The sequence below is a fragment of the Pollicipes pollicipes genome, unplaced genomic scaffold (genome assembly GCF_011947565.3).
Source record: "Pollicipes pollicipes isolate AB1234 unplaced genomic scaffold, Ppol_2.1 Scaffold_4002;HRSCAF=4701_pilon_pilon_pilon, whole genome shotgun sequence".
Taxonomy (NCBI): Eukaryota; Metazoa; Arthropoda; class Thecostraca; order Pollicipedomorpha; family Pollicipedidae; genus Pollicipes; species Pollicipes pollicipes.
The window spans coordinates 42386190-42403587 of NW_023596420.1; the positions used below are offsets into that span (position 1 = coordinate 42386190).

Sequence of the window (17398 nt, forward strand, 5' to 3'; positions counted from 1 at the left end):
GGCAAGCTCGGCAGCTCCCTGGACGTAACCAGAGCGACACTCAGGCCCGGGACGGCACGCGCCCGGCGGGTCCGGAACGTACCAGAGCGACCTCGGCCCGGGACGGCACGCGCTCAGCGGCTCCCTGACCGTTACCAGAGGCGAAACTTCCGGCCCCGGGACGGCACGCGCTCGGGCGGGTCCGGGACGTACCAGAGCGACACTCCGGCCCGGACGGCACGCGCTCGGCGGCTCCCTGAGTACCAGAGCGACACTCCGGCCCGGGACGGCACGCGTCAGCGGCTCCTGACTACCAGAGCGACACTCCAGCCCGGGACGGCACGCGCGGGGTCCGGGACGTACCAGAGCGACACTCCGGCCTGGGACGGTACGCACTCGGCACGTCTGGGGTTCGCCAGACGACGCAGACGTCACAGTGTGTGAGAGGCCGACCAGCCAGCGCCTGCCACGGCTTCGAATCCGCAGGTCAACGGTCACTTTGGCTCGCAAACGTCGCATCCTCAAAGAAGGACCAGACCAGACCAGACAGCCAGACAGACCAGACCAGACCCAGACTCAGATCCAAACCCACACCTACACCCATGCGCACACCCACCCACCGAACCACCCACACGCACACACGCACACACACGCGGGCGCGCACAGCTGGTGACAGTGAAACAGTTTAGGAGCGTTCGGCCGCGGTCCTACCCACAATACTGTTACGTAAGGCGCCGCGTGCATCGCTCAGTCACTTGGCGGCCGCATGGCTGGGGCTCGCCGGCGCTGACCGAGTCAGACTGCTCGCGCCGACGTCTAGCGCTCCACAATACAGCTGCACGACGACCTTCGCTACGACTCAACATCCGTCCAATCGTGGCCCGGCCACTTGCGGGGTGTTACATGCAGGAGGCTTCAGCGCCAACGACCAGCTACATCAAATCCCATCCAACCGTGAACAAAGACATCCAAGCACGCAACGCACAGCAAAGCCTTTCCAGCAAAGCGCGGACACAAGCCCAGCTTCATCAAACCCCAGTGCACATGGGAAGAACAGCGAGTCCTGACCAGCTCCTACCGAACGGAGCCGCCCACATCACGTACATAGCCAAACGAAAGTACAACGCGGAAGTTCACGCCCGCAGCCCGGGACAAACTCTGGCAGTCGCGTCACTGCAGCGGAGCTCCCGTGAGCTCCACTGAAGTCATTTCCTGCAGAAACCGCGCGGCAGGCTGGAGTCCCACGGAACAAGTGCCTGACCTCCCCCCCCCGCGTCCCGGCGGGATGCGGCAGACAGCGTCCTGGGGAGGGGGGGGGGGGGCAGTGACGTGCGTGACGCGTCACCGTCACCACATCCACTGAGCCTCCTGTCATCGCCGACCCGACCCAGATCGACTCGACCTCGACCGACGCGACCCGGATCGTCGCGTCCTCGCGGGGACAGCAGGCGCTATATCCGTCAACAGTGAGTCACCAGCCGCCGGTCGGGCTTACCGTTACCACCCGCCGGAAGGAGACGCGCGCCACCGTTCCGCTCATGCGGCCACGAGAGGTCGTCCTGCTCCACGCATTCCCAGGCGTTACTTAATAAGCCGGATCCCCGCTGGCAGTGACTAATGGCTCGGTCTGTCGCGCCTACGAACGTCATCGCCCGGCAGCAAAACCAGAAGCTCATGAACGCTAGTTGAACAAAATTGTTGGACAGCAGTCTGCAGCTACTCATGCCCGGGACGAGATGCTGCCAGTCGAAGGCGAGGCGCATCTGAGACATGTCTCAGCATCACCGAGAGCACTGAGAGCGCAATGGCAATGCGAAATTACCAACTAGATCGGAGCCGGTACGACGCGCTGAAGACAAAACGAAACTAAGACGCCTGTGTTTGACAAAGAAGACAAAACTGGTGTTTGGGATGTTTGAAGCCAATCATGTCGACAGTGGATGAACGAGGATAATTGCAGAACACCGTGTCCACACCTGAATGCTAACTTGATTGATCCATGATACACGACTGATCTAGCGATCGACAGCAGCCGTCGCACTTAAATCAAATCCTGGCACTGCGCCGCAACCATTTAACCGGCCGCGCGTCCATAACGATACAGCGCAGCGCCCCATGCGCTCCACGCCGACTGATTCGTCACCAACCAGCTGACATTGCCACAGCAGTTTCCTGGCGACGGCGCAGGCCGTTGCGCGCCACCCCTGCCCGAGCTCCGCCCTGGTCGGAGGCGACGACTGGCGCCGCCTGGACGCACGCCTCTGCCGCCGCCAGCTGCGCGGTCCGTCGTCGGCGCCTCCGGCCGATACATCGCAACGGGCGTCCGCGGGCGCCGCGGCCTGGGAGCTGCGCCCGCTGCCTGCCGCCCCTGACCAGCAGACCGTTCCAGCAGCGACCTCCGAGCGGTGCCGAGCCGTTAGCGTCGCCCGCACGTCGCTCCCTCCACGGGTCCGACCGCCGGCTGAACGACGGCGCAGCAGTGACGCGCCGGGCTCTCAGCACGGGCGCTCGCCACCCAGCGCGCGTCAGCGTCGCCGATCAGCCCGGGCAGACACCGGCTGTCCACCCTCGCCTTGCGGCGATCTGCGACACAACCCCGCGACATGGTGCCCAGGTCGAGCGCGGCGGGCGGGACAGGTGCGCGGGCGGCCCCCGCCAGCGCCGGGGCAGCCGACGTGATGACGCCGACCGGCGCGTGATGGGTGGTGTGGCGCCGTCCTGCAGGCGCGACGCGCCAAGGTGGACGCCCCTGGAGACCGCGCCGGCGGGCAAATGTGAGGGGGGGCGAGGGCGGGAGGGGGGCCAGCTACGGAGTGTTGAACACGAGCACAGATGCGTGGGCTCCGAACTGGAGCAGTGAGGGGGAAACTCGGGCCGCCTGCCTAATGTGGGCCCAGTAGCCACCGCGGCCCAATTAAATATTAATAGGACTGCAGCAGGTAGCCAGACTCTTGGACAGCCTCTCCGTTGCGGGGCCGAGCCAGGCCACTCCAACCCGTAGGGCCGAGTGGAGGTCGGACGGGGAGCGGCGGAGGAACTGCACCTTCCACACCCGTTGTAATGAATCCACAGCCCATCCTATCAGCTCAATCTCTCGTCGCGGGACCGACTGCACGAACAGTCACTACACGCAGCTCAATCTGCCGTCAAGTGGGCCGACTGCATGAACAGTCATTACACACAGTTCAATTTGTCGTCAAGCGGACCGACTGCACGAACAGTCATTACACGCAGCTCAATCTGTCGTCAAGCGGACCGACTACACGGACAGCCACTACACGCAGCTCAATCTGCCAAGTGGACCGACTGCACGAACAGTCACTACACACTGCTCAATCTGTCGTCAAGCGGAACGACTGCACGAACAGTCGCTACACACAGCTCAATCTGTCGTCAAGCGAACCGGCTGCACGAACGGTCACTACACACTGCTCAATCTGTCGTCAAGCGGAACGACTACACGAAGTCACCACACACGGTTCAATCTGCCATCAAGCGGACCGACTACACGAGCAGTCACTACACACTGCTCAATCTGTCGTCAAGCGAACCGACTACACGAACAGTCACTACACACTGCTCAACCTGTCGTCAAGCGGAACGACTACACGAAATCACTACACACAGTTCAATCTGCCGTCGAGCGGACCGACTGCACGAACAGTCACCACACGTGCCCGCAGGCTCACGCTCCACTCATCCACACACGCACGCACACACCCGGGTAAGCGGCCGCAACCACACTCGCCACGCGCCGCCGCGCACACACCCCGTTCGCACGAACACACCAATCACGCAGCCTGCCCGCCCTGGCCAGGACGAGGCGCGTGGCCCGCTGCGACGTCCGGCACATACCTGCACGCCTGGCAGGCCTTCCGCCTGCGCTTGTTGATCTCGCAGTCGTTGTTGGCCGGACACGTGTACTCAATGTTACCTGCAACGGGCGCGGCACCGCCGGGCGTCAGCGAGAGCCCAGCTCCGGCCGCCGCTGGCCGACACATTGCCAGCCCGGCAGAGGGGCGCTGTCAGGAGCCGCTCAATGCCGGCGTGTCGACACGGAGCAGCATCGGCGCTGACGTGCGCCACGGCCGCAGATGGGACTGGCGCGCGGGAACGACGGAGGTGCTCCCCCAGGTCAGCAGAACCTCCACAGCACAACGTCAGGTGTCCGGGCGGGCACAGGGAAGCTCGCCGAAAACTTCCGCAGGCTTCTACACGGTATACGCTGCTGGTGCGCACGGATAGCATGGGGAAAAGCCTACACAAACGGAACAGTGGATCTCTCAACACACGCACACCTGGCTGCCTGCGCCAACCACTCACGATGCTGAGCTGTCCGTGGTCGAAGACCCAAGCAAAACTTCTATCAACCTAGAAACAGATCATCGGACATTCCGACGGCCCGGGTTTATCACCACCAGCTGCACGCCGCGCGCTCACCCTGTATGGTGCGCTTGAAGAAGGCCTTGCAGGCCTCGCAGCTGGCGACGCCGTAGTGGAAGCCGCTGGCCACGTCACCGCACACCAGGCAGGTCCGCTTGGGCGCGTCGTCCTCGCCGCGCACCTGGGCGGAGCGGAGCGCACTCAGTGTTGGCGCGGGCAGGCGACGACAGCAGGGCGGCATCGACGCACAATACAGCGCCGATCAATGGCGCCTCGCGCGGCGACCAGCCGGGAAAAAGAGACGCAAGAAGCCGGTCGATAGGTTGTGATTCAGCAGGGATCTGGTAGACCACGCGCAAGTGGCTTCCCAAAGTCGTCTAGGGCATGTTCGACGCATGTGGCAGTGCTTGCGGGATTTCGCCCCAATCGTAGCAAAAACGCAACGCGCGATCAATCGCGAGCCTCGACCTAGCCAGAGCCCAGCACGTACCACCGCGCCAAGCACCGCTCACATGAACACACAAACAATACCGAGCCAGTATCAAACGCTGCTATCACGGCTGCCGCGCAGGCGGTGTCGGCCGTGCTCCACGAATCTCCAGCAGAGTCGCCCTCGACACGGTTCCAGCGGCTGGTTCGAAGCACCGGGCCGGAGCACCGGCTCAGAGCTCCGCACCGGAGCACCGGGCCGACGCCGCCGGACGACTTCGCGCGAGCTCGCACCTCGAACTGCACGCCCTCGCTCAGCGTGGTGGACGAGCAGAACTGGCGGTCAGGCGAGCAGGGCGACTCGTACAGCGCGCCCTTGTCGAGGCCGCTGGGCGACGACGGCGGCCGGCTGTCGCACAGCTCGCCGGCCGCCGGGTAGCTGGTGCCGCCGCCGTCCGGCACGTCCATCACCTCGAACTCGGCCCGGTCAGAGAACTCCACCTGGCCGGGGCAGACGGCGGGGGTTAGCAGCGGCTCAGACGGGGCACAGGACGCCGGAGACGGGACTGGGGGGAGAGGGGGGGGGGGGGCGCCGATGGAGGCCGAGACAGGGCAGACGGCGTGGTTAGCAGCCGCTGAGGGGGAGCGCGGGCCACCGGAGACACGGGAATGGGGGGGGGGGGAGGCAACGAGGCCCAGGCGGGTACTGGGGGGGAGAGGGGCGGGGGGGGGGCGCCGATGGAGGCCGAGACGGGGCAGACGGCGTGGTTAGCAGCCGCTGAGGGGGGAGCGGGGCCACCGGAGACACGGGAATGGGGGGGGGGGGGGAGGCAACGAGGCCCAGGCGGGTACGCGCCACCTCGGAGACAGGGCTGTCAACTGCCGAGCGGGTCGCCACGCTGCACTGAGAGCATCACCACAAGCGTTCACAACGCGGCCAAACACAAACGTCACCGGGGATAGCATAGCAACAAGGGGCGTCAGCTGAGTCCTTCGCAACAACACTTGCGCGGGGAAGTCACCACAGGCGGGTTACTGAACGTCGCTCCAGCTGCGATACAGCCCCGCCCCCCCCCCCCCCCCCATTTCGCCTGGACAACACTAGTTCAACCTCCTTCCATTTCAGAGGCTCCCTCCACGGGACAGGACTAAAGGCATAGCCGGGGCGCAGATAGCACGACAGCTGCAAGCCACACAGCGCGAACCGTGCGCGGGAGAGGACCACAGGCCGCAACTGCAGCTGAAACAGCGCAAGCATCCCGGGCCACCCGTCACAGGTCGCTGACTGCGTCCGGCGCCACCGAACACCGGTGGCGCGCTGCCGACTTCACTTTATCACAAGCCCACCACGTCGCGTTGTGCCGCCGCCACCTTCCCGGTCAGCTGGAGGGCGCCGCCCAGCCACACTGCAGCAAACAGCACCGAACGGCGCTGGGGCCGCACGGCCGGCCGTGAGCTGCCGGCGCCGGAGCGCGGGCTCCCCGCCGGCCACCCGCCTGTCGGCGACGGCCAGCGTCCGCCCGGGATCAGCCACCGACGCGTCATCACACCAGCGCCAGCGGAGTACGCCGGCACGCGTCACCAGTCCAGACCGTCACGTGACGAACCGATCAATGGGTCCTGCGGCTTGGCGCGTGCGGTTTGTCACTGCCCTCCAAAAATAGCATGTGTCCTGCTTCAGACAGTCTGTTATGGGCTCGAGTGGTAGTTACCAGCCACGACGTCATTAAGTTAATTAATAAGGGGCATTAAGGGGACGGAATACCCGCGCTCACTCCGCTCACCATCACACCAGGCTTCTGTGCTCAACAGGAGCCGGCATGCCACCCAAGGGCGACCAACAATCGGCCGCAGTTGTGGCACGGACGAGCGGGCGAGAATAGGGCGGCAGCAACGAAAACGGCGGCTAATGGTCTGAAATGCATATACCGCTGAATCTAAACAACAATTCGCAAAAAGATAAGGGCAAAATTTGCGCATGCTTGACGAAGCTTTCAACACAGCCTCAGAGAACGCCCTGGATATGCTTTTTGGCAGAGCTTTTGACAGCAGTCCGTGAAAACTGTAGCCTGTCACTCACATACGTTAACACTTAATCACAGGCCGAGTGTGAGTCCCACGCACTTAAAACCTCAAGCCCCATGACATTACGGCCCCAGAGCAAAATCCAATATTCGTAGCTCAGTTCCTCTCCATTTATCACATTATGTAACCATCTCCAGTATGGAGTTCAGGAGACAAAGGTATTGCCGGGGGTGCGCGCGGATAATTCCCGGTTTTTGGTGCTTCCCATGGACGCATTCCACAACCTGTACATGGTTACGTGAATGGAAGCCTTCATATTCTACCCGACGAGCGACTTCTGGGGCATACGGGTCATTGGCTTCTCTGATGTGGAGTTACGGCCACTTTACGACACACTTTTCGCCTTGAGCGTTCGCAACATGCTCAAGACGGTAGCGACAATGCGAACACAGTTTTAGCATTGTTCAAGTCCACTGTCGATGTCGACGTCATTGAGGCTTTACGACGCACGCAGCTGCTGAGGCTATGTCGCATCACTGCCTCTCACCCTGGCAGGAAGGACGGGCACCGCGGGGAATTGAACCCCGTACCTCTGGTTTCCCAGACGCGCAGTAGTTCACGAAGACGCGTTATCCACTACGCCACCGGCACCCACACGTCCACTACGTGGCTGGTCGCAAATACCTACCGACTGCCAGCAGCAATTTACAAACTATTACCGCCAGCAGTTAGCCGAATCTGTCCAAGTTACTCTAAATATTGATTCGGATCCCAACCTTAATGCGGCCCGATCGTTGACCATAATCTGCCAATATGGCCCGACCTCCGCCCATCGCGACACACGAACCGAGTGGCGATGTGCAGTACGCCACGAACTACGCGGAGGACACTTATCCGAATCGGTCGTAGGCTGTCCAAGTGTATTCATGTGACCAACGCACCCCGATCTGCATATTCATCCGCATGAACCGGCTTGACCTCGCGTGCTGCGTCAGCATGAGGAGCTACATGACAGCAGCTCACACCTGGTGGATCTCGTTCAACCGCATGGCGCTCCATCCCCAGGCTCTGCTTCAGGTTCTCAATGGCTGGGAGCACGCTTCAGTCAAAGGCCTTCGTCTGGCGAGGGGCCGGGCGGCCAGGGGCCGAGGCCGGGCCACGGGGTGACCCCGCAGCTGCCCCACTCGGCGCCGCTGACTCAGCGGCAGACGGGCTGACCGCACCTGTAACGTCGGCACGTTCGCCGCCGGACCCGTCGCGTCTCGCGGCACGCTCGCGGCCCGTCGGTCGCGTCACGCACCGCGCTCGCGGCGGTACACGTGCGCGCGCGGCGTAACCCAACGCTGGACGGCGGCACCGGCCGTTCTCCCACGATCGGGCGTTCACGCCGCGCCGCGTTCGTCTCCCCAGCGCGATTTTCTGTTATTTGATCGTCGGGTGGTGGGAACGGACGAGGCGCACGGTTGCTGAGCGCCCAGCGCCTCAGCCCAGTTCCAATTCAGCGACTGCCGTGATTAACTTCTATAGCTGTCCGTGGTAGAGACGCCGGTCGGTCTGGGGAACGGGCGATGAAACTGCTCCCGGTTACGAAGGGTGCTGGACCGCGCGCGAGCCGCCGCAAGCGGCAAGACCAGTTCCCGCCGAACGCCACTGACAGACCACGAGCGACCTTGGCCCCCACCGGAATCGATGACCGTACATCCCTCTGAGGTGTGGGGGGGGGGGGAGGGGAGAGCGCGATTTTTACCTCAGTCAGTCCTTTTCATACACCGCCAAGGGCTAACGTCATCAATTTCTAGTGAATGAGGCGCGGCGGGCGGGGCTGCCTGCCTGCGCCGCCGCTTCCGCCGCCGCGATCGGTGCGGCTGTTCAGCGGCGCGGCTCCACACGCGCGTGCCGCACCTCGTGACGTCTGTGGGCCGTACATTACGCGCCGCATGCCACCGCCGCCGCCCGTGACACATCGCGGCACGAAGCTCTTAGACACCGGGTCCACTGCAGGGTCCCCGCCAGGCCTCATTACTAGAACACCGCTGGAATGCGGTCGGCACACAGTGCTAGGCCGTTCCGTGAGCGGTGTGATAAGGCGCGCAAAACCTCTTCCGAACCAGCTGCGATGGCGCGCTATCGGCCACAGTGCTGCAATACGAAACCTGCGAAATCTTCTTCACGAGTGTCGAAGGTAACATTTTGCGGCGTGGTGACCACCAATCGGTCATACATCGCACTGCCCCCCCCCCCCAAAAAAAAAATAGCAGGAGTAACCGACTAGCTAGGTGTGCGAATCACATACGCTGACACACCCGCATTAAACGAGGGCACTAACGCCGCTGCAGACAAGCAACGACCGCCACTCCGAATGGTACGATCTCAGTGATTAAGTTCTATTCAGTCCTGCCGGGCTCGCTCGTCTGGCGTGATGTCAACCCTAGCCGAGTGACATCACGCCTATCCCGCAACACGCGACCACAAATACATCGATACCGTGTCACACGATAACGCGTGAGCCCGGCGCCGGCAGACGAGTCCGTCTCCGCCACGACGAGAAGGGCGTGGCGGAGCCAGCGCGGACCACGAGGCAGCCAACAGCAGACCACCTCATCCGACCGCAGCACACCGCCAGCGCCATGGACAACCCGCCCGCGCTCATCGCGGCCATCTGGCACTGCACGGCCGTGGGCTTGTTGAGTCGCCGTTGCCACTTGCGCCGCAAATGGGCCGTGACGGCCTGGTTCAGCTCCTGACAGTCAAGTGTGAACGGCGGTAGCGACTTGTTTGCGTCCCGCGTATCGCGGCGGCGCCGGCTCGGTCGCCGGCTGACGAAAATGACCCGGCATCCAGCATATCGCTCTCATCTTCCGCGGACGCTGCAACGGCTGTCAGGCTGCTGAATGGTATTCACCGCACGGCATACGGGTTACTCTTGCGATAGGACGGAGTCTTGCTAGAGGCGGCACGCTCCAGCAGGTAACCGTGGACGCTCCACAAGCCGTCAGGCTGCTGAATGGTATTCACCGCACGGCGTACAGGTTACTCTTGCGATAGGACGGAGTCTTGCTAGAGGCGGCACGCTCCAGCAGGTAACCGTGGACGCTCCACAGGCTGTCAGGCTGCCGAATGCTATTTACCGCGCGGTGTATGAGTTACTCTTGCGATAGGACGGAGTCTTGCTAGAGGCGGTGCGCTCCAGCAGGTAACCGTGGACGCTCCACAGGCTGTCAGACTGCCGAATGCTATTCACCGCGCGGCGTATGAGTTACTCTTGCGATAGGACGGAGTCTTGCTAGAGGCGGCACGCTCCAGCGGGTAACCGTGGGCGCTCCAAAGGCTGTCAGACTGCCGAATGCTATTCACCGCGCGGCGTATGAGTTACTCTTGCGATAGGACGGAGTCTTGCTAGAGGCGGCGCGCTCCAGCAGGTAAAACGTACATCCGGATATGCACACAATGATCAGGGCGTGAACGCAGCTAGAATAATCAAGCAATGATGGCCGCCAGAATGATCGCGTGAAGCGGGCCCATTCCCTTTTGAACTGGTTGCAGGTTCGCGTAATAATGGAGAAAATATTTCCATGCTGCATGCACCTCCCATTTGTAAAAGTTATATTCTCATTTACGTTCCTGGCTCGCGGACTTTGGCTCGCATGCATATCCCGACATTGCCGTAATTTAGCACGATGCACACATACTTCGGCAACGCTATGCTTGATTTACTCGTTAGTGTTACTGGACCCGTCCTTTAAACGTCTCCATTATTTGGCTGACCTCACATGTATACGCCAGGCCGCTTCAGATCGCTGCCCCCACGACAGACCTCAAAAACAAACAGACAGCGGGTCCACTCCTGACTCATCGGTTTGTTACGCCGCCCACGCCCTGGCGCGGCGAGCAGCCCGTCCTGTCCGCACGGTGTGCATTGTACGGAACGCCACGTATGCTGGAACGGGCGTCGAGCGGCACCGCCAGCGGGGCTGTCTTGCTTCCCCGCTCACAACAGGACCACAGGGAGGAATGCTGACGCGCGCAGCTCTTGGAGCGCAGGCACAGGATGGCACGTCCGCGTCACGCGTCCAACATCGCGGGCCGTCTTTAAAATGACGCTCCATTCGTGCCGAAAAAGGCCCCCTTGATAAAGCCTGTCGACCACTGAAGAAAGCCAACGTAAGGCACTGAGAGCACTGAGCACTAAGAGCACTGAGAGCACCGCAAGACGGGAAGGGCAGTCTTTGAAACTATTCTTGATTCCCACACAAAATAGTGAACGCGAAGTAATAAACGCAGCCAGCACGCCCGAAAGCACCAATACGTGGCGCACGAAAGGGCAATCTCGATAGATATCCTCGAACCCAGAGCATACCTACCGCGCTCTCTGAACAAGAGAAAACAACAAGCGGGTCGGAGGCCTCCGGAACAGTGCCGATTTCTGGTGCCAGAACGTTAGCGCCAGCTTTATGGGTTTACACTAGACGTATTGGTAAACAACCGTGAACCGTAGCCGTAAACATGTTCGCCATCGACGTCGTTACGGCCGACGGTTCAGACAAGCCACGTGTCGCATGGAATGTCATATATCGATATGCATGCAGCAACGAAAGCGGCTTCCCTCCTCCCCCACAACTCTTGGTGCGCCATACCGATGCCCCAGCACTAAGCACGTCCTCTGGAACAGAACCGTGGTGACGCCCGCTGAGGTGCACTCCGCCGCCAAAGCATGCAGTCTGCTCGCGACACATCGCTGCCAAAAATCACCGCCGAGGCATCCCCATTGATCTCCGGCGTAAGCGCGCCTGACATCTAGGTGGCACGCGACCAGGTTGCCAGCCCATTAATACTAAAAACCCTCAGCGATCTTACGACACGATGGCCAGGCCGAGCGCGATCGTTCTGAGCAGCTGACGACAGACTCGAGCTCGAAAACCTTGGGCAAGATGACGCACTCGACGGACACCTCGCGGCGCGTGCCTATAAATACGCAAGCGCAACGCAGGTGCCCCTCTAGGCTGCCCGAACACATTTGGTACACTCCAGAACATCACGAAAAGAAACAAAGGAGTGGGATATTCGATCCCCAGCTTGGCTTAAACCCGCCGGCGGGATCCCGACGGAAAATGATGGCTTGCCTCACGGGGCCTTCGGTGAGCGCGTGCTGAAGAGAAGCCGAAAAAGACAAAGAAACAAATCAAAACGCAGTTTTTTGATCGCTTTTTAAAACAGGAATATCGCGCCACTCTTCATCGCACTCCCTGTTTATTACCAGTCAACTGCTTGCTGTTCGGCAGCTGTCTCTTGGTTTACCCACCTGGGGCCGAACCTTTGCACGACAGGCCTTGTGATATAATCTCTATGGTAGCGTGCATGAGTGGATCAACGATTTCGCCAACGTGGGAGCCATTTACCTTTCCAGGGACTCACGATGGGATGTCGTGCCCGTGTGGTCCGACGACTGCTGCCCCAGCATTTTCTGTCCTCCAGAAGCGTATCACAAGGGCCATATCGGTCTATATCTGTCGAACTTTAGTCGCAACGCATACTAGAAAACAGCTTTTCCATCAGGCATAATTGTTTGATTCGGGTTTGGCACGCTGATAATATAGACGATGATTACCTTAACGATCGGCCGCGACAATGAAAGTCGAGCGCAAAGCGCAGGAGAGAGAAGAAAAGATACAGTAACAGATTATTTGGAGACGAGTGAGAGAACAGCCTGAATGGTCTCAACGGAATCAAAAATTTGCTTGGGCGCTGATGCGCACCAACCAACCGTATTGACTTCGGGCATATAGTATCAGCTTCTATTGCTGCATTCGGCTGTCTTTTTTATTTGTCCAGTTTCAGGTTTCTTGAATAAAAAAACAAACTTAAGTCCAGTCGAAGTGTACACCATTCGTTGAAGAAAAATATTCGGTCATCAACTATTACCACACGCAACAAACTTCAGAACCGAACACCTAATGTTACCATCCCAGGACAAACGAGGATCAAACGAGGATGGCAGTTGGGAACATCCCGGGACAAACAACGGCGGCAGCTGGCAACATCCCCGGACAGATCGCTGCAACAAGGTAGAAAGGAAAAAATGGGACGACGGAAAAAAAGAAAACAGTACAGAGGAGCGGCGCGGAGAGAGTGAGTGTCGGAGTTAACGAGGAGATCAGAGTGACACCCGACACCACGCGCCGCGCCGCCGTTTACACCGCCGACCCCGATGCCACGCGACATCAACATTCCAGCGATGCCCCGTTGAGCAATGCCGCGGTCACTCTCAAAAACCGCGGATCCGTGCAGTGCTGCCGGCTTGCGTAACCTTCCCGGGGTTAAGGCCACGCGTGACGTCACACCACGCGACCGGTGCTTCGGCGCGATCAGGGTGATCTGCAGACGCCGTTCGGTTTCCAGATCGCCGGCGATCACCAGATGGCGTCCTGTCATGCTTATGCGATTAAACCCTCCGCAAGCGCGTAATGTTTAGAATAACCCAAATTATGTCATGTAAACATCCCGTCCGCAGTGTTTTTTAAAGTAAAAAAGGCGTTTCGTGCGACAGCTATGAGCCCTAGCGATGGTCGCACAGGAATGCGTAAATTCGCTTCATTCAAACCAAAGCCGCTCCTCTGTTTGGCAACGGCGGGCTCGGTCCGCGGCGGCCCAATGTCGAAGGCCCCGGGCTCGCTCCATGGAGGCCCAATGTCGAAGGCCCTCGGGGCTGGGTCCGCGGCGGCCCAATGTCGAAGGCCCCGGGCTCGCTCCATGGAGGCCCAATGTCACTCCGTGAACCAGTCGGTCACCAGGGCATTAAAAAAACATCGGCTCGAAGCGCAGGCTGAATGGAAGCATCGAACGTCCAACTGTCCGCATTCGCAGCAGCCCAACCGCGGCCCGCTTCAATCGAACGACCGAGTCCCGCGCCGGTAGACCGTGGTGGGGGTGAGCTTTCAGGCTTTCAGTGGGGCCAACAGCCGAAATTGCGCCACCATCGGAACGCCACCCACCCTGAGGCACGAAAACAGATCGAACGGCCCGCGGAATTTATGACCATCCTCATACATCGCCTACAACACTATCAACAACAGAACACAGAAGACCAGACTACTGGCGTGTGACAGTTAACGCCCTTGAAGGAAGCATGCCACCTTTTTATTCCTTTCACTTATTGTTAGGTCAGACGCGTACGATTTGATCAGCAATGCAGTTTTCTCATTATCCTTCCAAACAGTTCAGAATTTCAATGTGAAGCAGCAGCTGCTGAGGGAGAAATCTTATTTGACTCTCCATTCACCACGATGCAAGTAATACCCTTCGTTGGCGCAGATTTTTCCAACGTGTGTGTTTTGTACAGTGATTGCGACACACTCCTGTGTTAAAATATATGTGTAGTAAACGCTACGAAAGTTTGAAACACTATCTGAAAAAAATGCGCGAACATGGAGCTATCATCCCACCAATTCAACGAAACACTACACTATGACTTCGATTTCGCCTCTATGGCGTTTACTACCGTAGCTCTTTTCGAAGCGTACTTTGGCTTTGGGAAACTGAGTATCACATGGTTTATCATGACGCATGGTTCAAACTTCAACCAATGCACTTTTCGGCAACTGGCCCTTGCCGCCCCCGTGTCAATCACAAATGCTCGTTTGTGCTGACGTCATGCAGGGGAATATTCCACACTGGAAGATAGCGAAGCAAGCATTAAGTATGATTAAATAAGATAACTTGCAACTATTGGTAGACATTTAAGTGGAAAAGTCAGCCCTGAACAACACAATTTCTCTGCTTCGTAAATGAGCTCCTTAACACGTCATTGTCTTATTACGTCATCGCACCTTGCACAACATCGATTGAGAGCCAATTGATCGTCGTCATATCTGGAAATCGTGTTCACGAACGTCATTTATGAACGACTCGACAATTACATTTTTCTTAGCCTTGATCGCCACATGGCTAACGGCATGACCGTATCTAAATTACGTCATAATGGCGTCATGGATGCCCGGGTGATCTTGAAACAATCCTCCCGAAATAGCCTGCATATCCTCGCGGGAGTGCAGCTCAGAAACTAGAGGGGTTTCAGTCTTAAGACGTGCAGGGCTGTGAACTGCACCGAATGATCTTCAAGATGGTCATTTCAGTTCAAAATCCCACACATATGTGGAACACTCCCTCTCAGTGAAAGATGACAGCGGGCAGCCAGCAGATTCCGCCGTCGCCACGACGACTGTCGCGACTGCGGGAAAGAAGTGTCCGCTGTTGCAAAGCGTCACAGCGTAATTTGGACCTGAAAATAATTAAAATTTGCATTCTTCTCGTGTTTTGATGGCGTTGCAGTAGTGCTACCGAGTGCTATCATTAAGCTAACTGGTCCTGAGGTTTCACCAGAGTATGCTTCTGACAGAGGCCCCAAACGGTGGGACACTCCCTTCAACAGCAGTACTCTCAGTATCAGACAACGTCAGACTCCCATTCAACTGCAGATTGCACACGGCTTCTTCGAGCCGGGCCCATGGCTGACGGTAGTGACGTCAGCGCTGTCTGGTGCACCCCCGACAGTGGCTTTCCTGACCGCCATGTCCGCTGGTGAGGTCACGCGGAAACGTCCCGAGGCAATTCAAGCTAGATTCCAGTGTGATCATTCACGGGCTGGTTTCGTTGGCTATACATAGCTCGGACATAACTCATGCCGGGAAATAAACACGGCGACTGGCCGGATTTGAGCCGCAGGACTGATGAAGAACTGATTCAGTACACCGCATTACTTACATAGTTTTGGCTCGCCTGTTTCAGGTAACTTAACTTTTTGGACGATATCTTTTTGAGCAAAGACAAAAGGCAAGTGAAATGGCCAAGCTTCTTTATCTCCGCGTTCACTCGCTTGCCACGCCACATCTCCAGGACGTACGTTTTAAGCCGTCGCCAATTGGGACGACCCCAGCAAACGCAAACCTCTCCGCAGGCCCCGGACAGCGCGCCGGATAGCTGCGCGGGGTCAAGCGACGCTGCAGTGAGGCGCGGCCGTGTCCCTCGCGCCGCGCTCGCGCCCGGTTGCACAGCACGTGCCGCGACCACGCGCCGCCGGCCCGGCGGAAGCGGGGCTGTCGGCGGAAGCGTGCGCAGCCTTATCTGCGGCGGCCACCGCGTCGGCGCAGACACAGACGGCCGGCGGGGTCGGCTCCCGGGGGCGACGGTCGCCGGGCCGCCCCAGCCCACCCGCTTCCGAGTCGCAACATCCGCACGCCATGAGGGCCGGCCGCCGCCGCCGCTGCCGCCGCTGCCGCGAACTGTGCCTCCCCCGTCGGAAGAGGCGCGGTTTCGTGGCAGCGGCGGCGACGGCCGGCCGCTCGGCCACCGCGGAGGCGGAACCGGACATCGCTGGAAGCGGCTGGTGCGGAAGCCGACGCGGGCTTTGTTGAGCGTCTCGGCGAGCGCGGGACGGCACGACGGCGGCGCACGAGACCCCCGCTGACTAAGCGCCGATCGCATCCGCGTTCCGATCGGCGCGTGACGCGCGGCCGCCGAGCAGCCGCCGCATGCGCGTAGCACGCACGCACAGGTGGCGCCGCGTGACGCATCATGCGATGACGGGGAGAGGCAATTAGCCGGCGATTGCCTGTTGGAGAGGCACCGGCGGCTGGCGCAATATCGCACGCGGCTGCGCTCGTGGCGAGATTTCTGGGACGAGCGGGGAGTGTCGGCACAGTAGCAATGTTTTCCGGAAAGCGCTCCGCTTCCGACATGACTGGAGTGTACCCATCCGTGAGTCGTGCACGGTTCTGGAAACTGCATGAACGCTGCCGCCATCGCTTCACGCCGCGACCTTGGCCTAGGGCGCCGGCTCCTCCGCCGCGCGCCGCCTGGACGCCGTCCGGGAGCCAGCACCGCGCCGCTGCTGCATCACCCAGCAGCATCGCTGCGTCTGGCGCCTCGGACCGATGACAGGGAAGGAGCCTCAGCACGGCCAGCAGGCAGAACGTGCTGCCAAGCCGTGGTGTGAGGGTCGGGCTCGCGTATCCACGCGCGAGACTGGTGTTACTGGGGAGACGCATGGACGCACGTGGCGGCATCGGTGCTAAGACTCTGACCCATACCTGGATGGGGAGCACATTCCGCGCGCGAGGGTGTTAGTGTGGGGTCAATTACCTGCGGCAGGTTGGTAGTGCTGGGGGAGTACATGCCGCTGCTGTGCGGCGTCTCCACTTCTTCCCGCTTCACCTGCGCCTGATGGTGCCCCTGCACCATGCGAACCTGCAGCACAGGGACGACGGCTCAGAAGCGGGCCACGTGCATATTTCAGCGGCAAACGCTGAGCCAGCGCGACTCCTGGCATTCCCACCAGCACGATACCGGCCCGCCTGACCAGCGCGGCCCTCCCCGGGCATTCCCACCAGCACGATACCGGCCCGCCTGACCAGCGCGGCCCTCCCCGGGCATTCCTACCAGCACGATACCGGCCCGCCTGACCCGCGCGGACCTCCTCGGACAACAGGGATGATCAGCTGAAACACACACCGGCTCGACCCCTCCCTCCCGTGCAGTGTCCACAGCGGACATCCGGCTCTGAGCCGCTGTCCGGCCGGCGTGGACAGCG

General features: G+C 60.1%; 1 protein-coding gene across 1 annotated transcript in view; it reads right to left on the reverse strand.

Moving 5' to 3' along the window:
• LOC119094520 (steroid hormone receptor ERR2-like) overlaps positions 1 to 17398 on the reverse strand; it is a 65097-nt gene that overhangs the window by 2613 nt on the left and 45086 nt on the right. Inside the window, 4 exon segments of the mRNA XM_037217577.1 lie at positions 3835 to 3913; positions 4420 to 4543; positions 5086 to 5292; positions 16951 to 17055. Of these exon segments, the coding sequence (XP_037073472.1) occupies positions 3835 to 3913; positions 4420 to 4543; positions 5086 to 5292; positions 16951 to 17055 (515 nt within the window).